General features: G+C 32.4%; 2 protein-coding genes across 2 annotated transcripts in view; one reads left to right on the top strand and one right to left on the bottom strand.

The window, feature by feature from the left end:
• The window catches only part of cpx (synaptic transmission protein complexin), a 176,343-nt gene that overhangs the window by 94,987 nt on the left and 55,239 nt on the right, over positions 1 to 26,117 (top strand). Inside the window, exon 3 of the mRNA XM_089709919.1 lies at positions 576 to 656. Within this exon, the coding sequence (XP_089566045.1) occupies positions 602 to 656 (55 nt within the window). The 5' untranslated portion in view covers positions 576 to 601. The remainder of the gene's footprint in view (positions 1 to 575; positions 657 to 26,117) is intronic.
• LOC149478182 (uncharacterized) lies at positions 4,629 to 6,714 on the bottom strand. Its single transcript, XM_089709957.1, has 2 exons — positions 6,608 to 6,714; positions 4,629 to 5,569 (listed from the first exon to the last, which is right to left on the bottom strand). The coding sequence occupies exons 1-2, from the start codon at positions 6,653 to 6,655 to the stop codon at positions 5,144 to 5,146; spliced, it is 474 nt and encodes a 157-aa protein (XP_089566083.1). The 5' UTR covers positions 6,656 to 6,714; the 3' UTR covers positions 4,629 to 5,143.

Genomic DNA, 26,117 nt, shown 5'->3' with positions numbered 1-26,117 from the left:
TTTTCTTGTTAACACGATAGCGACCGAAGTACCTACTTTACTAATCGAGTCTTTTTTTTTCTCTTACGCTTGAGTATGCTCAGGAATAGAACCCTTTCATTTTTCAGGGTCTGATTCGATGTGGTTTAATTGTTATTAAATAAACAAAAATAATAATTAATAAATATTTATTAAAAAAAAATTATGAGGCGTGCACTTTTGGATTTTCCAAATTATTTTTTTTTTTTCATTTCTTGATAAATGATGATGTCATTAAGATTTCCTACGACGATGGAAAATCGCTTTTTCATTCGAATTTTTTGAAGAGCAACAGCTTCAGCCGTGAAAATTTTTATAATTTAGACCTATCTAAATAATAATAATAAAAACGTGAAAGTATAGTATACGTTTTTAGGTAAAAAAGTTTAAATAAATAAATATTTCAGGGACATTTTTCACACACGGCACGATATCCCATACGGCCATACTAAGCTTTTCGCTTGTGTTATGAAAATCAAATGACTCAATGGGATGATAGTTACCTACTAGTTCAATCAAAATACACAATGAAAAAATATTTTTTTTATTTGTTACAGATTAAATAAAAAACAAGAAAAGCAAGATGGCGGCGTTCGTAGCGAAGCAGATGGTCGGGAACAAATTAAGCGCTGTAAAAGGTAAGGCTTAATTAATTATAATGATTAATGAATGAGAATTATTATATTTGCAAATACTCATTAATGATAAATAATGTTACACGAGGCTTAAATTTCTAGGCTTATTGGATATCAAAAACAATGTTTATATTTAAGTAGGTAAGTAAATACCTAAATGTTAATAAGGTGGCTAGACTCTTTAATGAAGTGACTGTTTAAGTTGGCTGTGACATATCGTAACTGTAGCGACATAAATATAAATTAATCCCGAGATTAACCTTATCAATTACACAATGCATTAGTAAAAAACTTATTTTCTTACTCTCTGAAAAGACGATATTGCAAAGGTTCAATAGATAAATTATAGATACTATTATCACGATATAAGAAATACCTAAGTCACATCGGAGCGTGTTGTTTCTTCATTTGGCCAATAAACTATATTGTGACTGCTGACGTCGATCGTGATAGTTCAAATCTGATTTCTTGATATTTTGTAGGCTCAGGGTTTATGCAGAAAGGACACAGTGATACATACAAATAAACGTAGGATACTACTTACTTTAAAGTTAAATATTATCAGTAAATAATATTACTACCTATCATTTATGTATATAATGGTAAATTTTTATTTTTTTAGGAACGCCGGGATCCAAATTCAAATTAATAAATAGCGTTACACATCGGTAGTTCCTATTCCTAGATACCTAGTATATAAAAACTATTTAAATGCAAATGAGTTTCAATCATTAAATCGACACAGTATATTTTTAAAGGACCGAAATACAAAACGAAAAAACCTATTGAACTGATTACCTATATACCTATCTGGAAATCCGTGCACTATCTTTACATCACTACACAGCGCGAGCGGCCCAAATGAAATACATATTACCAAACATTACCACAATTATACAGCGGATATTTTTAATAATTTCCATAGTATTCCAAAGATTCTCCCCAAAGTACTTACCCAGATAACGGAGATAGAATGATGTCCCCGGCGAATGAATGAATGGCGACGTTTAGACGATGATTTCCCACCGGCTTCTGAAGATATCACTGAAAATATTAAATAATAACAATACTGGGATTTATTTATAGCAGTTTAAATGGTTGTTTGTTGAGGTAATGGCTTTTATTCAAGATATACGGAAGAGATAGATATCTATACTAATATTATAAAGAGGAAAGGTTTGTAATTATGTATGTATGTACCTATGGTTTTAACTGTAAACTGCTGGACCGATTTTGACGAAATTTGGCACAGATAATCTTTAGACCCTGAGAAAGAACATAGGCTACCCTTTATTGCAAAATATGTACCACGGGCGAAGCCGGGGCGGACCGCTAGTAATTAATATAATAAATGCTATAAGGAATAAAGACTAAAAAATAATATAAAAAATAGAAGGTAAATTGAATCCTACCAAAATAACAAATGATATGAAAGTAAACATTAGGATTGTTTTTATTAAGTGAAATTTCTTTAGGCGTGTTGAGAGAAAAATTTGGCGCGTCATAGCAATAGCGTCACGTCATGTTTGAATCTTTCAAAATTAAGTTTCACTTCTGACACGTGGCCTCAGCACACACGCTTTTTATATAAGAATACCCTGAAACTGAAAGTAATATTTCAGTTTATCATAAGACAAATTATGAAATTATATGAAAGCAAAATAAAACTTTAAAAACGTTATTAAATGGACGAATTTTTCGTACTTACCAAAAATATCCACACTTCCGTATAAAATGATAATTAACAAACACGAATATTATGTTCATTCAATTGAGCCAACATTTCTGAATTCCTTCAAAAACAAAATATTACGGAGCAAAATATATGGAAAATATTAAAATTTCACGCTTAGACGAGACTCACATGCTTTATTCGTGACCTAAATAACGCCAAGAAAATTCATACTTTACCAAAGATTTTTGTTAATATTTTCTTTAAATATTCCTCCAACATTTCTTAGTTTACACTTTTTAAATATGTGACGTAATTAATATTTTCTAATTTACTCGCGTAAGGAAGCTTTCACGACTGAAGGAAGGTTATATTTTTGAAATAATGAAGAAGATATGAAATTACTATAATTAAAATAAAATATTTGTATCGAAATACTTTTGATTTTGACTTGAGATGTATCTTGAAATTATAAAATAAAGTAAATATTTTCATTTTAAAATACTAATTAATATTCTAACTGGTATAATACCACCTATAGACAACTAAAGTAAATAGCAATTTTGAATTTGTAAAAAGAGCTATCTTGTTTTTGAAAGTACATATTGCCAGTATGCCTGCCTTACGAGTTGCCATAATAAAATCGACGACGAAAAAGTTTAAGACGTTTAATTATTGTCTTTGATTTCCTAAATTCTACTAAGAAAATATCTTCAAAATATTACCTTAAATTTGAAAGCATTTTTATTGTAAAATATACATTTGAATTGCGCAATTTAATATCAAATCAATGTCACATACAAATTTGTTAAACCATTTCTAAATTTGCGGTTAACCGCAACGATGGTACGATATATTTTACATTAAATTAAATTAAATTAAAATTGCTATTAAAGCAATATTTTTCGTTGGACAGAAGAGAAATTATTACAACGTAATGATTTACCAAAGTAAAAAATCTTTACATGAATAAATATTAGATAACTAGATTTCCGCCCGCGGCTTCGCCCGCGTTTTCAAAGGAAAATCCCAAAAATCCGCATAGTTCCCGTTCCCGTGGGATTTTCGGGATAAAACCTATCCTATGTGTTAATCCAAGTTACCCTCTATATGTGTGCTAAATTTCATTGTAATCGGTTCAGTAGTTTTTACGTGAAAGAGTAACAAACATCCATACAACCATACATCCATACAACCATACATCCATACATCCATACATCCATACATCCATACATACTTACAAACTTTCGCCTTTATAAAAAGAAAGATATTAAGATTAAGATATTAATAGTATTAAGATTAAGATATTGTGATATAAATCAGTAATTGTTACAATCACATTTCTAAAATAAACGGGAAAAAAGGAAACAATGACAGGATTGCCAAAAGAAGTGACAGCAAAATTTTCAATCTAAAAGATTTAACGATTATTTTCATACAATATAGTATTCGCTATCTCATGATATATTTTCTATGAATAGGCATTTAATAAGCTCTAAATTTTCGAATAATTCTCCAAAATCATAAAAGGGTGATTAAACCTTAAAAAAAGCAACAGACATTTTATAATCTCTAGTTTTATTAGCGCGTCTATACGAATGCACTTCTTCAGTAATCCCATTGTTCTAACAAAGGCTTTAAAAATTTCTTTGAAAGTATGCTTCAGAGGGCGGATTTGAATTGTTTTAAAAATCTTAGAAGTTTATGAAAGGCCTTAGTTTGTGTAAAGATTTCAACGATTACTTTTACCTTTGTTGAGTTCTTTTATTAACCGATTCGGAAAGAGGGTTACTTTTTGTGTTTTATGTTTGTTTCGTAATTAAGTTATATAATGGATTTGTACCTATTTATTTTGTTTAAAAGAGCGAATCAGAACGACATTTAAAATAGGTTTCAGAGCCTAAACGAAAAGAAATTATAGGATTGATTAATTATTAGTAAGTACAAAGTATTTTTAAAATTATCAAGTAAGTATAGTAATTATCAAGTAGTGGTGAGAGGTGTGAAACAAATAAAATAAAAACCCTTTTTCAATTTCTTTATTTCGCACAAACTAATTATTTCTTCCAATAAATTATCATAGATACCTATTTTTATTACCCGCGATGGAAGAAATAGAATATTCTAGATTTATTATGGCACATAATAATTTTATAACCAATAGTTATAAACTCAACTTAATAATTATTATACTTTGCATTATAATTACGAATCTCGTTTCCAAATGATCGTGACGACATATCGTGTCGTGTCCATGTCGCCTTTAATTAATATTTCTCTTTACATATATAGTAGATAAAATATATAACATGTAGCCACGACTATCATAATATTATATAAGTCATTATTTGAGCAATATTTTGTCGTCACGACCAAATCAAAACAAGTCCGTTTCTCTTTAAAGAAACAGTACATTTATTTATTTTTCTTATAAACTTACCTCTTTTACTCTAACAATAAAAAATTTTAGAGTAATTTTTTGTATACCTAAAGGGAATATAGTTAATATTTAATAATTTATATTGCTATTCATTTTGATTTGCCTCATATGTAATACCTAGGTATTGAATATTTTGTGATGTTTTTTTAAAGTGACGTTTACGATTTACAACTTACATTAAATTAATCGATATTTTAGCAAATTACCTAGGTACTTTTAATGTGTAATTAACTTAATCATAAATATGACAACTAAATAGCTTCTCGAGGCAATAACGACTTTGTTTTTAAATTATCAAATAATCCACGATAACCTTTCTAAACTATCTGTTTCAAAAATGTTAACATTTTACTAATAATCGATATCATTTAATCGTTATTAGAAGTAACTATACTCTGCTTTCGTTTGTTTCGCGCGCAAAAAAGCTTCCGCCAATTTATTTGACATAAACGTCACCGAGGTTTTTGGCGGCAATTTGAACGATTTGAAAAACGCCTCCACCGCGGCGCTGTCTTTCAAGAGATTCTGTTTAATCTGTAGCACTTTCTTTTCGTTTTCTGACAATTCCTTTGTGTCGCTCCCGATCTTGCTGGATTTAATCCACGCTTCGATTTCATCGTTCATGTTTTCTTTTTCCGGTGTCGCTGGCGCTGGCTCGTCTTCTTTTTTATCTGTAGCGGTGCTGCCATTTTCAATAGTTTTGTTACAGCGACACTTGAGTTGGTAGCAGACTAAACAATCCCGTAGTTCGATCGCGTCCAGCATCGCTATCAGCTCCCTGCGTTTATTTTGAAGGTTGATCTCCTGAAAAATAAAGGGGATATTGTTTATAAAAAATAAGAATTGTTTATATTATACATAGATGGATTTTTTTTCATAATTCATCGTAGCGTAACATACCCACGTCCATGCAAACTTACGAAACTTAGTAAGTTTATATGGATGCGTGTTTGTTATTCTTTCGCGTTTTAACAGATAATGCAATCTGTATATAATTTGGTACGGAGAAAGATTGTAGTCCTATTATCACATAGGCTTCTTTACACCCGTATTCAAAGCGAGTCCCGTCGCGGGTTTCAGCTAGTCTTTTACAATAATTAATTGGTTATAACTTAAAAGGATGCTGTTATTTTAATATTGCATAGCATAATCGTAATGTTTTTTAATTTTTGACAGGCTTTCAACCTCATTACTACTTCAATAAAGTAATTCTTGGAATTCCTAAGCCATTTCGGTAATAGGTATGACTTATTTTAACGTTGAATTTTCGTTAAAGATAATTAAAGTCTTCTAAAGAATATCCTCTTTTATTTTGTAATTTGTACTTATGTAGGTACTTTTTATTAGATTCCTGAAATAAGTATTCATGTGTAATTAAAAACAAAAACTTTGTTTTAAAAACAGTTTCCGATAATTTTATAACAATCTAACTAGGTACATAATTCAGCTGATTAGATCGTTTCAATTTAAGTTTTGACTTGAATGGCTTTTTAAATGTTAATTCTATTTTGTAATACTTGTATAACATGTTGTAAAATTTCCTTTCTATTGATGTTGACGTGAGATACTTTTAGTTAAACATAATAATTATAATAAAGGCAAGGTACATTTTAACCAATAGGCTGCAAAAGCTGCCACCACTATAATTTATAAAACTTACTTCAAAAACTTTACTATTGTGAACAAGGACGATAAAGTATTTGCATATAAAATCATTAGCAATTTATAAATCAATGAATACCTTCTACCTGCACTTCCTGACTTCCAAAATATTCAAATCGAAAAAGTTTCGAACTATTTCAACTAACAATTTTTATCGATTGTTTTACAAGAAAAACTTACCAATTGAAAAGTAGCATCGCTATAATAATACACTTCGTCACTTAACATATTATTCACTAATAATAATAATAATTGACTTTAAAACATTCTTAACCACCTTCCTCGACTGCAGATGGTTAAAATGTGACGTTAAAATTTATTAACAATGGCTAATCACCTGACTTATATACTGTAAACTATTATGACACTTACATGTGAGGTAATAAGGATTAAAATAGTGTAACGGTATATTAATAATAGATCTACCCCCACTTTAAAAGTACAATTAATTTCGAGTCATTAGAAAATATTTATTTGAAGAAATGATTAGTTAACTGGTTTGTATGTGTAAGTGAAAAGCAAATTTGCTGTTGATTTATTTATATTTATGTTAATAATATTTGAATCTAATGACATAGTTTAATGTTTTTAATTAGGTATTTTCTAAAAATACAGACTAAAAATGTTACGACAGATTAAAAAATTGGAATAATATTCAGGTCTTGTTCAGGCATTTATTAATTATTATGTAAGTTATAAATTAAAATTTATTTTAAAACTACTGAACAATAAAAGCTTTGTATATTAATATATAAAAAAAAATAAGAGACTATGAATGAATCAAAAATTCTCTTTTGTAGTGCATTCTGTATTGGACACAATTTTATTAGTACCTTTAAATAGGTATTTTCAAAATCTACAATATTGTTATAATAATACTCTGTATATGGATTTAAAAAAACATGATTTCTATTTTCTACTTCTAGTACAGATAATATAATTCTATGACTATAGTATATATTGCTCTAATATAATTGCTAAGGATATGCCTAATTATAATAATAGTGTACGGACATAATACGATTACTATATACTATATAGGTATTATCTCATATACTTATCAATCTATTATCTATACCACAATTAATACTACGATATTACTGCAGTTACAAGCGCAACCTAAGCTAGAATTTAAGTGGTAACTAGGATTGGCTTTTACGCCTAAACAGATTTTTTAAAACAATTTCAATGAATAAATAGATGCACTGGACGCACAAAAAGTTATATATTTAGTCTATGTTTTCCAAAGAAAAGGGAAAAAATAGCTTAGAATTTAATCGAAAATATGCTATCTCGCAATAAGATGAAGTACACACTCACAGACACGACTAGTTCCACATCAATATTATCCGTACAAAGAGCGTAAATTTCAAATGGAATAACAGCATCCAGCATTAAATTCCCCTATTGTTCTAAAGACCCTCAATATCGCAGAAAGAATGCGGCAAGTCTTAATATGCGGTGTCGACAAATATCGGCGAGGTCGGTATGTGGAGAATGCTCGCTTACGGAGGCACGTGATCCTACTGCTGAGTGCTGCCTAACTCTATAAAATAAATTCACTCTGAATTTCATTGAGTGATCGGTTTCGAGTTCGAGTATGGTCATGGGCGCGCGAATTTGAAATTAGAATTGTTTTCTTTTTCTTCTTTTTTTTGTTGCCAGCTACACGGTTAGGAAAAGAGGTTGTATAATTTAGTGGTTATATTTTTAACGTTTTTATTGACTCAACGTTACTATAGCTTAATAAAAATATTACATATATTGTTATTGCTAACAATTTTAATACATAAGGATAAGTGTTTCTAAAACTAGAAATTATACTTGTCGAGTAAATTATCGTAACAGGATAAAACTGGGCACAATGATAAATTACTTATGGATTCTCACTGGCTGGCTGGATTATCACGTAGGCTATTTCTTACGACACAGCTATAAAGCTGCGAAGATAAATTCAATAATATAATAATGTTGATTTACACTCGTATAAATAAGTATATAACTTAATGTTCTTGAGCCATTATTATTAACATTAAAATTTAAAGAAATATCTTTCTTACTAATACATATTATAAATGTGAAAGTTTGTGAGGATGTGTGTGTGTTGTTACTCTTTCACGCAAATACTACTATATTTTGAACCGATTACAATGAAATTAGAGCACACATATTATAGAGGGTAACTTGGGTTAACACATAGGATAGGTTTTATCCCGGAAAACCCGCGGGAACGGGAACTATGCGGGTTTTTCTTTAAAAACGCGGGCGAAGCCGCGGGTGAAAAGCTAGTCAGTCCATATTTGAATACCAGATCACGTCTGCTGACCTCAGCAAAAAGCGTTACCCGATCAAAGGGAATTCACAGAATTTTGTCGCATACCTATAGCTGGGTTATTTAAGATCAGCGTCTGGACTAGGCATTCCTTCGCGTCCGCCGTGTGAAGGCACCTCGAGATCTGTACCTATACCTATAGGTAACTAAGGGTTGAATTTAAGACTGGACTTCGATACCTAGGTATAACTAAGGGTTTGAATTTTAGACTGGCTGACTCCTGTAGTTAGTTAAGTACTATTAATTGTATTTTTTACAATCGAGATTCGCTTTACAAAATGCTCATGACATTTAATATATGTGAAAGTTTGAATCTTTGTTTTTTCCGCTTGTTTTTTTTGTAGATTAAGACACGTACCTAATGAATATTTTTCCTGTTTTTACATACATAATAATATATAATATGTATTTAAAAAAAGGTCTTAATATTTATTCATCCTACAAAACTCTTGCAATACTTTTGAATGGTTAAATTACACAATAATGGAAAAATATCTTTTTTTCTGTTGGTATTTACTGGTTAATTATTATTTAAGTCTACCCAACAGAAATGCCGTAATAAACAAAATATCCGCTACACATCCGATATGTTACAGCAGGGCCCGGCTTATCGGTATTGGCGGATAAATTCACTTATCCGGCGATAGCCTGGCTATTTACTGCTCTTTATTGGTCATGTGTTCCTGGTATCGATAGATGGACGAGAAGATTATTTCAGAATTAAATAAATATATTTTAATTTTATTAATACATTGTTATAGTTATGTAAGTATATAAATAAATAAAAAATATTTATCAGTAAGTTTAATTTCACAGAAACACGTAGGTAATATTTAATTTCATAGTCCATTATGATTGATACTAAGAAATATCGATACGTTACATTCGTTGTAAAAAATACTTTAACAATAACTAGCTGTTAACCACTTAACCGGTAAATCTTCAAAGGTAACTAAACGACACCTTTATCTTATCAGCAGGTAAACTTTCTAATGAATTATGAGATTATCTGTCATAAACTAGTTTAACTATTATTTACGATCTTTTGTATTTTGAGAACGCGCATATGTAAGAAAGTACCTATCTAGCTTTCGCGTTGCTTCTGTCAAAACTCAAAAGTGTTATAATATTCAGTATTAAATAAAAAATTGTTTGGTACCTACAGTAACTTTAATTTATTAAGGACATATTATTATGTTAATTGAAATTGGTGTCAAATCTTACGTCATACCTACAATCTTAAGCCTACTACCTACATAAATAAACAACAGCTTTGTTTCTTCTTTGAATAATCAATGAATTAAAAAGAACTTTGACCTTGAATGTCCTGAATCAAATTTCGTCTTTAGATTCTTGCACGTAACATCGGCAAGTAATACAATGTACGCAATGGTCTAAAAGCTATCGCGGGACACGATTCAATGTGATTTGAATTTTACAGGCAATTTACCGGTCGCCATGGCAACGGGCCTTTCGAACTTTTATATTGCTACCGATTTGTAGAGACAATGTTATACGGCTATTCTGTGAAAGACTGTTGTTTTATAGCGTGTATGTCTGTCTATTTGTATTAAGGATCAACATCTACAATATCAAATGATTAATTTAGATGCGGGAAATTAGATTATTTTATTGAAATTTGATTAATGAATTCAGTTAATTTTCCACTTCAACCAAAATAAAACATACATTAAATTGTTCGTTACCAATAAAGCTTCAAAATTGTTTCTTCTAACAAATATTTAAACATTTTAAAGGTTTAACATCTATAAAATCGCCGAAACTAATCTGCTGTAACCACTTCACCACGGCTGGGTTATGTTGATAACACACTTCAATAAGCTAGCCACCTACCGATCGTTTCTGTGCGCCTGGTATATGCATGCCAATATTTTTCAATAAAAAAAAGTAAAACATAATATTGCTATTTTTATGTACTCAACTAGCTGTGCCCGCGACTTCGTCCGCGTGGAAAAGTGACTTTGGATAGTTTTCCCATAGTAAAAAGTACCCTATGCCCTTTCTTAGCATATTATTTTCTACCACTGCCCGCGATGTTGCACCACCACGGCGTGTCAGTACCAAACACAGATCACAGAAAAAATAAATCTTTATTTCTCTCTTCTATCTTACTCCTTTGTTATAAATTACATTTTATTCGTTTAATCAACTTTCTCTCTTAAAACAGGTTATAAATAAAAGTAAATTATTAATGTGGAGAAAATAACTCGTATTATCTTAATATCTTTTTCTAAATAAATATAAGAACCCATTATTTTACTCAGAATTACGAAACTAAAAGTATAATAATGAAAAATGTGACAAATGGCGAAGCTGGGCGGGAGAGATAATAAATACCACGTATGCTTCAGCGAACTGCAAGCAACCTCCTAATCGCTTCTGTCCACCTGGTATTTTTATGGGTTGCGCGATTATTTATAACAAAAAATAACGGCTTTCAATCTGGATTTTTTTATGTTTATCATAAAAATATGTATTTTTTTAATTTTAATTCTCCTGTAAATTTAAAAAAATCTGGAACTTTCTGCAAATGATAAGCCATTCAATAATGTTTTTAATACTTCAATACGAAATACCTTCATTTTAAAAAGAACCAAATAACAAAAATGTTCTTTCAAGATATCTACCTTTACCAGCTGTAATCGGATTGCAGAGAGTACGAAATCCGAGCTGTTTTAATTTTGTCTCGGCGACGCAAATTAATCCCACAGATTTATCATGCCAGCGGTAAAAAATACAACTCGAATCTTGTAACCTTTGCCTTGAAATTAAAATTAAAAAAAAATTCAATCGAATTTGGAATTCAAGAAACGATGAGGTCTTTTTCATTTTATTATTAATTATTGTATTTTTGCACAAATCAGAAACTTTACAATACACATTATTAAACTATACGATTACAATGTACTATGTTGGTATTTGAGATATGGGTCTCAAAATAATATTACACGCTCAGAGGAATAAACCTATAGAGTACTTGTATCGAGCGTATACAATTTACATATATTTGTTTCTCTCTATCTAAAGAAAACGTCGTATGAAAGAATGAGATAGCTATAGACTACAAGCTACGTTTCAACATAGTCATGGCACCATTTTTACTATAGGTACGTATTTAGATAGATAGAAGGTGATAGTGATGGGATGTGCTTCCATCGATAAAATCGTGAATGCATTTTGCATTTACGGTTTCGTGAAATAATAAATAATAAAAAAAAAACAAAATTAATCATAAATTTCAGTTGAATACATTATTTGTTTAATCCTACGAATATAATAAATGCGAAATTATGCGAGAATGGATAACTTTCTCTTTCACTGCTGAACCGATTACAATGAAATTTTGTACATACACACATAGGATAGGTTTTATACCGGAAATCCCACGTGAACGGGAACTGTGCGGGATTTTCTTTAAAAACGCGGGCGGAAAGCTAGTAAGTATATTTTAAAATAAATTTTAAAACTTGAAATGTAACTAATTTAAAATAAAGATCAATAAAGTTAATGGAGTGAGGAGAAAGGCACAGTCAGCATGAATTTTAACAAGTTCATAAAAGGACAGTCTTAAAGAAAACATTTTCCTTACATCCTACTAATAAAGCGAAAGTTTGTGAGGATGGATGTTTGTTACTCTTTCACGCGAATACTACTAAACCGATTACAATGAAATTTGGAAAAATTACTTTTGATCCCGTAAATCCCACAGGAATGGGAACTATGCGGGTTTTTCTTTGAAAACGCATGTATATTAAGTATGTATTTCAATAGTAGTTTTTCATCTATGAGAACTGTCATTTAATCAACCGTTTAATTTTCACATAGTTACACATTTAAAGTACCTAAATGTGTAAAAAAAATTCCAAATAAAAATTCACTCACACACAAATGTATTTATTATCTAAAGGAACAAAAAAAAAAAACGTAAGCGTAAGATTGCACAATTCTTCTAGAGTATCCATCTTGATAACACGCAGGCTCGAAATGCAGTGAACACAATCTAGCAAATTTCGACGGCGTCCAATCCACACGTCTCATGTTTTATACCCATTTTTTATTTAGCTCTGGAAATCTAAAAAAAAATGAATTTATTAATAATCTAAAAGAGAAACAACAAACTAAACAGATAAGTCAAATAAAACAACCACGTGGTATTTTTTATTTTCCTGCTGTAGAAAATTTACATCTATTATTTGCTACAACAACTACATATAAATCTGATATAAGAAACAAAATAAATAAATCAACGTTAATATGAAATAGATTTTTTGTCATAAATCGATAATATACGCTAGATGTGTTACAACACTACGGTGGTAAACAAAATGCCAAACGTGATAATATTGTGACATTTTTTAAAAATTATTTAATTCTTTTGTATTCCACAACCCCATAAAGTGGGTAAATGTTACAGTTACAACATAAACTTATAAAAAAGCGCTTGATAAAACCTTCAAATAGGGTTAGAACATAAATATTTATCAATTTGCTGAAAATCACTTACCGATGGAAAGATATTTCTTCATTGTTTTCATCCAAAACTCCCATTCGACTAGTAATAGCCGGTAGCTAAACATACAATAGTCATTTAAGCACACTGACAAATAAAAAGAAACACTAAACACTTTATATTTTCTAAATATTTCGTTAAAAACACTTGACGGACCGAGACCTCCAGCTGGAAGGCAAACAAAACTTAGCCGGCGCGCTACGTTTGAAGACAGTGCAGATACTCTATCGCTATCTCAATCTGACTTATGCTGTTATTGACTAAGAGTAAGTAGATTAGAAAATATGTATTTTGTTCTGTCTCAATATAAGAACTCTATAGGTTTATTCCTCTGAGATTACACGTAATATATTATCATAGTTAAAGAAATATAAAAAGACGGCATCATATTTTTTCTAAATAACGAGACGTGACTGCCTATAGAGTATAGATGTTTAATGAAAGCAATTTCATTCTGTACTAGCGGTCCGCCCCGGCTTCGCCCGTGGTACATGTTTACGTTTTCTCTACATAATAACCATCCTCGTACTTCAAGGAATATAATAAAAAAAGAATTATCGAAATCGGTTCAGCCGTTCTCAAGTTATGCGCTTACCAACACATTTTGGGATTCATTTTTATATTATAGACTAGCGGTCCGCCCCGGCTTCGCCCGTGGTACATAATTACGTTTTCTCTACATAAGAACCATCCTCGTACTTCAAGGAATATAATAAAAAAAGAATTATCGAAATCGGTTCAGCCGTTCTCGAGTTATGCGCTTACCAACACATTTTGCGATTCATTTTTATATATAAGACTAGCTGTTGCCCGCGACTTCGTCCGCGATTCGGTCGTTTTTCGTCATTCGTCGTTTAAAAAAAATACGTGACACTTTATTTTTGAATGTTCTTAATTGTCTCTTATAAAATTTAACTACATTAAAATTGAATACTCTGATAAGAAAATCTTAAAATCATCGAAAATCATAGACATCGAATATCTGAGGAAAACATGAATGAATGTGATTTAAATTCTACATTTCTTAGTAATTAAAATAATAATCTAAATTAAATGTAGATTAACAGTTTGAGCGCGCCATTATAGAATATGTACCTAAGTAATAAATTACGTTAGTTTAGATAGTAACTTTACTAAAAACACGATGACTTTCTTTCGCGCTCGGTACCACAAACTAAACATGTTTGTGGTACGTGGCCCGCGTCACTTTACCCCCCACGAGTTCCCCTCCGTTGCTATGCGAAAATACATTCGTCGCCCTACTGTAGGAAAAATTGTAATACTGTGGCCTGGGCGTTATAACACGCTCAGGGAATTCCTGAGTGCTGATAGACTTCCGTCTATCGGCATTTATACCAATTTTATATTAATATCACCATCTTGAGGAAAAGCTTCTAATGTCGATTTAAAACGCGTATATACGGATTAACCTGATGAATTAACATGTTCTAAAATTGTGAAATGAGTTCAGTTTTAAATTCGAGAAATATTGATTTCTTGTATTCGATTATTCGTCGTAGTCGAATACAAAATATATTTAAAGAAACTTAGGTTGGCCTTCAGGCAAAAGGGATCCTATCAAATGATAAACTTGACCTTGTATCTTAAAAGTAAGAATGAAAGGAGCATCTGATAATTGTTGAGCACCAAAGGATCATTTAAAACGCAATACTATAGGAGCTAATATTGTCTAAGAACTGTTTAGATTGCACATGTTCCTCTAAAACTTAAAAGTAGTGATTTCAAAGGTTCCGGCGTATCTTCAAACGAAAGCCGACTCCTTACTCCACTTTAAAGCATTACAAAAAGAACATACTACGTTAATATCGCCTATACAGAAGATGATCTGTAATCAATTGTGAGGTTATAAGCAAACCCACTTTTATATTATTTTGTCGGACCACACCACCGAATTTGTAGATTGATCTTCTATGTTTACCTCTAAGTCATTAAGACTATGTCGAAATCTGTCTGCAGTAAGACGGGCCTCTCGCTATTCGTCCGTTTAAAGAGACCAATAGTTTCAATTCTTAATCTTTCATTAAACAAACTTATTAATCGTTCTTGTCTCAAATAATGGGAATATTCGCGTCCCTACTCTAGTCATTGCTTATGCTCATGTTCATCTTCGAGAGATCGAATAATATTATGGTGCACCCTATTATTTGTCAAACGGTCTTCATATTGAGTAAAAGTTTCAGAATTCTCGAGATAAAATATGACGATCGTGATCAGCTGTGAGACGTAATTCCCTCTCAGTGAGGGTTTCGGTCTCACGGGATAGTACAATATGCCATTTGCGATCAGCTGTGAGACGTTATATATACCCTCTCAGTGAAGGTTTCGGTCTCACAGGATAGTACATGCCGTTCGCGGTCAGCTGTGAGCCGCAATTCTCGTTGTGAAGCGGTTTCAGGTTCGGCATAACACATGTTGTTTTCGGTCAATAGTAAGCCTCTTATCTCTAACGATCCTTGAGAACTCTTATTTATCATTTTCTTAACTTTGCTCGAATTTCGATATATAAAGATTTTTTAGGTGGCACTGGTGCGCCGGGCGGTGGAACGGGGAATGTAATCCATCGTCCGGTGCGGTGAGGCGGCTTGAGACGTGTTCCGCTCATGCCGCCAACGGGAGGGAAGAGCAGGCAAACTACCTTTCCTGTTCTTGGCTTGCGCCTGGCCTGGAGATGGGCTGCCGTCGAGGGGGTCGCGGAAGAATTCCAACAAATACCCGCGGCCCCATCATTAAAGCGGCTCGACGGAACACAGTGGGGTTTTAGTCGGTAAGAATCCGACATAACCCACGGCTCCTTCCCCGGGGGCCGTGGGTATCTTTGGAAGATTTCCCCACTATAAAAAAAAAAAAAAAAAAGGTGGCACTGGTGCGGGTGAATAAAAATTAAGTTAAAACGGACTAAGAGTGTTATAATCTCAATCATCATCATCAATACATATAATAAAATTGTGATGTCTGTACAATTAAAATATGTAGAAAAAAATTAGCAGGTGTTATTATTATCGAGAAATCGAGAGAAACCATTTTTTTCTCTTAAAAGCTCCCCCCCTCGCACTTCCCGAACTCCGATTGACCGTAATTTATTTTTCCTTACATTTTTATCATATCCTTTTCTAATGGGTTTCATCCTACTGCGATTTTTTTTGTTTCAAAAATTATCTACCCTGGTGTATAGGTAAATTTTCCACATAAAATGTCCTTTAAATTATGTCGTATTATATTTTTAACCCCCGACGCAAAAAGACTGGTGTTATGTGTTTGACCGCTATGTATTTCTGTGTGTGTGTGTGTGTGTCTGTCTATGGCACCGTAGCTGGCTAACAGGTAAACCGAATTAGATGCGGTTTTTTTTGTTAGGCAGAATATTTTCCGACGCTGGTTCTGGGAATGAAAAAAATGAAAGTTATAATTTATTTTTAAAGATCGTCGGGAAGTTTATGAAATTATTTATTCCTTTTTCTATACACTTTTCTTCGTCTCAACGGTTTAGTTACGTGCTCTCTCTCTCTTCAGCCTTTAGTTACGTGCGTGAGACAGGAAAGATCTAATTTGGATTTGTTTCTGGATTTGATAAAAACTGAGTATCGATTTGATAAAAACTGAGTATCGATTAAGCTGATCAGTGGCTACTGGCTACACCATAGATTATTAAAAACATCCGTTTAAGAAAGGAAGGAAATAGAATTTGCTCCTCTCCCCCCCCCCCCTGGTTCCTAAAAAATAATATGACATAATTTAAAAGAAATTTTACGTAGAATTAGTTTGGCATTTCTTTTTTGATTTTCGATATTATATACTAATCATAATTTTTAATTACAATAATATGTAGTAACTATTTGGTATAGGTTAGGCATTTCATTTCTTGATTTTCTTTAATAATTTGGTACGTAAGTTTTTTAGCTCAGTTTAGTAAGAAATTTTAATAACAATTCTTTTAATTATTTATGGTAGTACAACAGCACAGTATGGTTGTACGTATTTACTCAATAATTGTATGTTAAGTAGTAATTCAGCATGGGCGTAGCCACGGTGGGGCTGGGTGGGGCGCTTACCCTGGCTTTGATATGGTAGGTACTAATTGTGAAGGGGAGTGGGCGTGGGCGTGGGATTAGGACTGAACGTGGCATATGGCGTGGGAGTGCGAGTTGGCGCGGGAGTGGGAGCATGAAAATAAAAATGATTTTTTATTGTTGCCCCACCCTGAGCCCATGGTCATAGGTCCCATAGTCACTATTCCACGCGAACGAAGTCGCGGGGACAGCTAGTAGACAAATATAATCAGAAAGCTTTGAACTCCTAAGCTCAACCATAAAAGATAGACATTTATGATGTCGGGAGATATTTTTTATATAATATGGAGAACATTTCTTTCATACTTGATTTCTGTGTAGCTTTAACCATTAAGATACACGCATTAAGAACGCACACGCGACGAAAGCTTAAAAATGGAGTTGCTGCTCTGCTCACGAATATGAAAAATAATTGTACCAAGTTTCGTTTAAATCCGTCGAGTAGTTTTTGTTTCTATAACGGTTATACAGACAGACAGACGGACAAACATTTTTGACGTCGATGTCGATCTCTAATCACCTCGTGATAGTTATTTAGGAAATATATTTCATGTGCAGAATTGACCTCTACAGATTTAATATATAGGTATACATATATTTAGATTCCAATTTCCATGTAACGTTAAATTCGACTATACAATAACTAACAGATAATGCAGGTTACTCTCGTTTCCGTAAGTTGAGGCGGCTACATATTCGGTCCTAATAACATGACTTTTTGTGAACGAAACGACAGCGCGGTTTAATTCGATGGCAACACCATCAGAAAAAAGGAAATATTTTTAACTTTGAAAAAATATTATGATTTACACTATTAATACTATTTTAACATTAACACAAAATATAAGACTGTGAGTGTGTAAAAATAAATCCAGCTAGTTTCACATCACACTTATGTTTATAATTAGGTATACGACATGAAAATATATTAATTACCAAGCAATAATCATACAGATAAATACTGAACAAAAGTATTAACAGTCAAAGTATATTTTTACTAACAACATGTAAATGATGAAGGAATAATAATTATCATTGACATTGAGTTCAGTAGGGATTAGGACTGAACGTGGCATATGGCGTGGGAGTGCGAGTGGGCGCGGGAGTGGGAGCATGAAAATAAAAATGATTTTTTATTGTTGCCCCACCCTGAGCCCATGGTCATAGGTCCCATAGTCACTATTCCACGCGAACGAAGTCGCGGGGACAGCTAGTAGACAAATATAATCAGAAAGCTTTGAACTCCTAAGCTCAACCATAAAAGATAGACATTTATGATGTCGGGAGATATTTTTTATATAATATGGAGAACATTTCTTTCATACTTGATTTCTGTGTAGCTTTAACCATTAAGATACACGCATTAAGAACGCACACGCGACGAAAGCTTAAAAATGGAGTTGCTGCTCTGCTCACGAATATGAAAAATAATTGTACCAAGTTTCGTTTAAATCCGTCGAGTAGTTTTTGTTTCTATAACGGTTATACAGACAGACAGACGGACAAACATTTTTGACGTCGATGTCGATCTCTAATCACCTCGTGATAGTTATTTAGGAAATATATTTCATGTGCAGAATTGACCTCTACAGATTTAATATATAGGTATACATATATTTAGATTCCAATTTCCATGTAACGTTAAATTCGACTATACAATAACTAACAGATAATGCAGGTTACTCTCGTTTCCGTAAGTTGAGGCGGCTACATATTCGGTCCTAATAACATGACTTTTTGTGAACGAAACGACAGCGCGGTTTAATTCGATGGCAACACCATCAGAAAAAAGGAAATATTTTTAACTTTGAAAAAATATTATGATTTACACTATTAATACTATTTTAACATTAACACAAAATATAAGACTGTGAGTGTGTAAAAATAAATCCAGCTAGTTTCACATCACACTTATGTTTATAATTAGGTATACGACATGAAAATATATTAATTACCAAGCAATAATCATACAGATAAATACTGAACAAAAGTATTAACAGTCAAAGTATATTTTTACTAACAACATGTAAATGATGAAGGAATAATAATTATCATTGACATTGAGTTCAGTAGGGATTAGGACTGAACGTGGCATATGGCGTGGGAGTGCGAGTGGGCGCGGGAGTGGGAGCATGAAAATAAAAATGATTTTTTATTGTTGCCCCACCCTGAGCCCATGGTCATAGGTCCCATAGTCACTATTCCACGCGAACGAAGTCGCGGGGACAGCTAGTAGACAAATATAATCAGAAAGCTTTGAACTCCTAAGCTCAACCATAAAAGATAGACATTTATGATGTCGGGAGATATTTTTTATATAATATGGAGAACATTTCTTTCATACTTGATTTCTGTGTAGCTTTAACCATTAAGATTAATTACCAAGCAATAATCATACAGATAAATACTGAACAAAAGTATTAACAGTCAAAGTATATTTTTACTAACAACATGTAAATGATGAAGGAATAATAATTATCAACGAACTAACCTTTTTGTATTAGAGTCCCGCCTCGTGATCGAATTATTAAAACACGAAGATTTTTAAAAATGTAACCAATGAACACAATCAATATTAGATTAACTGTAATGGTGTCTAGTTTGACTTAAAATAATATACATCTACCCTCACTTTTAAAAATGTAGTATATTCACACGAATTATATAAGCGCACCTTATAGGGAAGGGAAGATTTATTATGGGTTAAAGAGTTAAATAAATAAATAACATAATTATATTTAAATTATGTATTAATTTTTAACATTGAGTTCAGTAGTGAGTTCAGTAGTTTACATGTTGTAAATTGATTTGATTTTTACGAAATCTCATAGATGGCGCTGAATCAAATTTGTCTTTATAGTACTAAGATTCATTAAACAGTTTCTCTGCCCAAATTACGTAAATGACGTAGTTTTTATAGTGTAAAGCTAGATAATAGCATGGCTTACTCAAAAACAACATTTAAACATGAGTCTTTAGATTGTACGCTGTCGTAGTACACGGAATACATAAGAAAAGTAAAGGTTCACAGCTCCTCCCCCGGAGGTGATAGCATGATAATATGTTTAAAAAAACCTCACACGACCTGTTAGTAATATTCATGCAAAATTTGAAGTCAATCTATGCAGTACTTTTCGAGATTAGCTCGGACAAACATACAGACAAACAGACAAACAGACAAACAGACAAACAGACAAACAGACAAACAGACAAAAATTCTAAAAACTATATTTTTGGCTTCTATATCGATTATAGATCATGGATTATGTATTCTTTTAAAAAAATATTCAATGTACAGTTTTGACTTTCCTACGATTTTATTATATGTATAGATTATAATTCAAATTCCAATATAATGATTCATCACGTCTATACGAGTTTAGATTTTGATAATAAAAAAATATTATAAAATAGGTAAAAAATTGTCCGTAAAAAACAGACAATCAATTAACCCATCCATTCACACAGGACAAAGCTATAAAAATTACACACAAGCCTTCAATCCAAACAATGCATCATCGAGCATAAATAACTACGAAATAAGATATGAATATCAAGAGAAAAGGCCAATTATCATGTCAAATGCACGCGCCTGAAGTGTGGGGAGGAAATTGCGGCCGCCATCTTGTCGGAAGCGAAATTATCGCGAGCCTCGAGTGCCACTCTCGTATTGATTAGATCCCGGGTTTTTATCGCATTTCGATGGAAGCCTTTTTGGCGCGTTTTCATTTTTACTTGTTTTTTTCAATAAGTACTACTATTTAAAAAATTTAATTTGAAAATCGATTAAAAATTAAATATTTAGGTACCTACTTCATAAGATGGCAATATCAATTCATTTTTAATTTTTAAGGAGTGTTTCCATAAGTTTAACTATTAGGTGTATAAGTGTGGAATACTCTGTACTTAGGTAAGTTACATGAATGAAATATATTATGAGCATGTTCATATATGTCTTTCTGTCGCCATATTTTTCTTTAAAGTGTCAGAGATAGCATTAGGCGTGAAGCGCCTTAAATTGAGGGAGTTTTAAAATACGTTTAAACAAAATTCTCAATCCTACCCATATTTACACTTAATGCTTATTTTAATTTGAAACTTTTAACAACCGCGAAAAACAATTCACTAAAACTAAACAATACTTGTAAATTGAGTTTTATAAGTTTCTGTTTACAGTGTGACGCTTAGGTACGTACTTTGTAATATATTGCATAGGTAAATGGCTAACCGGGCGAAATTCGTACCCCCTAACAGCACAGCTAACAGTCAATAAATGTCTTGTTACCTTATAGATGACATAATTTAGGCTTTGATGAACGTAATACGAAATAAATATTAATACAGATAAATGTATCAAAGTATTTTATTATTATGAATAATACATAATGCAGTGGTGATGGCTCAGTGGTGAGGATTTAGTACGTCAAATCGATAAGTATCAAGAATTGATGATAATAACAACTTTAAAAATACCAGTCTCTAACACTGTATTAGATAACCAAATATTTACAATAGAACATTATAAATAAAAACACGTGCCGCCGTAGGTATTTTGAATTAAAACAAGAATTTCTTTTTATCCCGAAATTCAAAGTGGTCCCTGGGGCGCGAGAAACCACAGCGTACAATTAGACTACTAAAATATAAAGGTTTTGGCAATTTATAAAGTACTAGCTTTCCGCCCGCGGCTTCGCCCGCGTTTACAAAGTAAAACACGCATAGTTCCCGTTCCCATGGGATTTCCGGGATAAAACCAATCCTACGTGTTAATCCAAGTTACCCTCTATATGTGTGCTAAATTTAATTGTAATCGGTTCAGTAGTATTTGCATGAAAGAGTAACAAACACATAAATCGTCACAAACTTTCGCATTTATAATATTAGTTGGAAGTAGGATTTACTGTTAGTATACAGTATATATTTAGCAGTAAGTTGTAGATTTATGGACCTTCACTTTTATGCTTATTCATATAAATATAATGAAAAATAAGATAACTCTCTACTGTCTCGTTGTTTGTTGGGATAAAAATCAATTAAATTGTATATTTAACACGTTCGCGGACAGTAACGACCACAGGCGTCTAGACAGCTAAAAGTGATACGGCAGTACGTCTGTCGACGTATCAGTTTTTACTTGCATAAAATCAGTACGCCACACGACGAGCGATTTTTCATACTATCATAAAGAACGGCATGTTGTACTGTCATCACAGGTATAATTACGACTTTTGTACTGTCACGTGCATTATTTACAAAAATTCGTCAAAGGAAGGTACTTCCACGCATACATTCATATTTTTTTACCCCTCTCCCCGCGCACACTACGCCCGTGGGCGTCATGTTTGCATACGGTTAGTCGAGTACTGCGCCGCTGCGGTGATCCCGCGTGCCGCGTGTGAATTGTTGTTTAGAAAGTGAGTATTTTGTTTCCAACGTAATTTAATTGTTTTACTCATACTGGATGTACTAATTCAAGTCTAGTTGCTTATGTAAACAACATATTTATGTTGCTATTGTTTGTTGTGAACACGATTTTGTTGAACTAAATTTGTAACGAATATTTTAGCAGATGGCGTCTCGAGACTCATTCGAAAAAGAACAAAAACGTCTTCAAGACCTGTTTGATGCAGCGTCTACCCCTGAATCGAGTCAAGGCCCATTTGCTGATGATGATGACTATGAATCTGACGCTGAGTACTTACGACGTTTACGCCTATATCCGTTCTGTCATATCATATGGTTTTTTAACCATGTGTTGTGACACTACGCCCCTGGGCAATGTATGAAAAAAAGTAGTGTGTCAGTAGCTGCAACCTGTAAGATATACTGTCCGCGAACGTGTTAATTGATATTTTCAATGTTCGTTCTATATATTATTAACCTACACTATTTTAAATACCAGGCATGCCAGAGCACAAACTAACTACTAGTTAAAATATTTCACAAAGGATTATTGATAATCATCATCATTTACCTACTTCCAATAATTGTCTCTAAATAATTAAATTTTACCTTATAATAAAGTAAATTATGCATTTACAATAACTTTTAACTAAATTTCCCCGTTGCAGGCGTAAACACGGTTGTACCACCAATTCGATTAGACTGTCTTTGATTCGAATCTCACTTCTTAGAAGCTGGGATTAATTTCATTATTTCACATCCGTTCGTCTTATCCGGCTTGCGGATGGCGCGAGTTACTGGGTTTAGTGATAAATAATATTATTATGGAAGATAAGGAATAATGTATTTCCTGTTTTATGCAATAGGTAAACGCAACCTGAAGTGGAATTTTGTAACAAATTTGTTATAAATTACGGCATCTGAAAAACTTTGCTACGACAATTATCGTTATAACACATAAAATGCAGCATATAAGTGAAATATAAAAAATGTGGTAAGTTCGTAAAATTATAATTTTCTTAAAAAGCTAGTTAAAAACGTATTTCTTTGATATGTATTCGATTGCATAAAGCAAACGAGTCCTATCCGATTTTAACACTTGTACACAATAAATGTAATGTTAGTGAACTTAGCAGATCATTTTTAGCAGATCAAAAAAAAATGTGAGTTCTTATCGCGTGCAGTTGAGTTCTACAGTTCCTGATACTATTTAGAAATAGTTCTGGCGTTTTTAACTTAACAAACGACATTTGAAAAAACCCGACCTGGACCCGGCTTAACATGATGCTAAGACGTAATGCTACGGCATGATGCTACGGCGTGATGCTACGGCATGATGCTACGGCGTGATGCTACGGCATGATGCTACGGCGTGATGAAATATGACATAAATAAATTTTCTAGTGTTTCATTTTACGCGAGTATTTCTAAAAAGTATCAGGAACTGTAGAACTCAACTGCACGCGATAAGAACTCACATTTTTTTTTGATCTGCTAAAAATGATCTGCTACGGGAAGTTGGCAGATTATTTTTTCAAATGTCGTTTTTTAAGGTAAAAACGCCAGAACTATTTCTAAAAAGTATCAGGAACTGTAGAACTCAACTGCACGCGATAAGAACTCACATTTTTTTTTGATCTGCTAAAAATGATCTGCTAAGTTCACTAACATATAAATGTATGACTAATTGATGTCGCCTCTCGATTCTTAGAGAACAGTCCTTTATCTCAAGGCACAGTTTCCTCTCAATGCGATATTTATATGATGTTAAATGGCGCTGAATGGAAGACAGTTTATTTGATTATCTGAAACAACACTTGAGAATATATAAATTTGATTTCAATTTATAAAGGGTATGCTTCAAAAGGATTTAATCAAAGCTTATTCTTCGTGATAGTAGAGTAGTCCGGAGAATTGAATGTCTTTTTCTTGTTATTTTAATTAATTATAGTGTACAGATAATAAATGGAAATAATAAAAACTGGAACTGTATCTCAGTAATAATAGATTCCATTGCATACCAAGAACGGAAAAAAAAGAAAAGAAATGTGCATTTGATAAAAACCTGTTATTTTTCCATTTCAAACCGATGCTATTATATCATTAATAATTTACTTTTATAGCAGTATATTGCAGTGCACTGTATCAAAATATTAAATTACATCCCGATACGATAAATCTGCAATAATGTTAAAGGAATACGGAAATGAAAGCAAACGTTTGCCACAGACTATAAAATAATTTATACTCTGTGCCGGCTAACCCTTAATAAATCTTAGTTTAGTATCTTTCAGTGGAGCAATGTTGCCATCAGCATAATCAATGTTCTCCCAAAACACGGGGAATAGGATCAATCAGGTAGACAGGTACAAACAGGGGATCGACACCTCATGTAAATGTATTTGCTAGATAATTGATTGATATTTTATTTATTTAACTGCTTGGCTATCAGTTTTGTTCGGTAACGGTAACGTAAAGTTTCTCGTCTAAAAAGTGACTTTGCTTAATACCTACTAATATTGAAAATTATATTAAAACTAGCTGTTCCCCGCGGCTTCACCTGCATTGCTCCGCTCGGCGCTCCTGTTGGTCTTAGCGTGATGATTATAACCTTCCTCGAAATCGGACCAGTAGTTCCTGAGATGAGCGCGTTCAAACAAACAAACAAACTCTTCAGCTTTAGCGGAAGTCGAGATGCCTTTATAATATTAGTGTTCCCTTTAACTATACTCCCTCTGCATCCATTTTCTTAGAATCAAACAAGATGATACTTTTAATTAACAAATTAAATGTAATGACCCATATCCATGTACCAGGGCAGCATGACTCGCGAGAAGCGTCATTGTGTTGCTAACGAGCCTTCACTAATGTTGATGACCTAGGCAGTATCTGGTTATCGCTTTTGTTTAAATTCTATCTTGATAGTGGATTTTTGTTGATAAAGTTTTGATTTGAAGTTTTTCCCCTTAGTTTACATGACTTCATAAGTTATTTGATTATATAATATACATATTCAGTACATGCATTCAACGAATTCATGGCAGTTTTTCCATAATAGATATACGTATGCATTATAATAAATTAATATAAAATCACAAACAGCAATATATCTTAATTTAACCAGATTCAAAAGAGGAAATAAATAAATATTTTTATGACTTTTTCCTTTATGGAGGAGGCGGAAAAGTGCAAGAAAATGAACAAAATATTTTCAGAAAGCATTTTATCATTACATTTAGCAAAAAATGTCTATTAGCACAGAATAGGTAGGTAGGTAAGTACAATGTTATTTAGAATTTCATATAAATATCATCTAGTATATTGAAATCCCAAAAT

This window comes from Colias philodice, chromosome 23, assembly GCF_061535455.1.
Source record: "Colias philodice isolate Cphi_HAF_F1 chromosome 23, ilColPhil1 Martin Lab GWU primary, whole genome shotgun sequence".
Lineage (NCBI taxonomy): Eukaryota > Metazoa > Arthropoda > Insecta > Lepidoptera > Pieridae > Colias > Colias philodice.
This window is presented reverse-complemented; position numbering and strand designations above follow the sequence as displayed.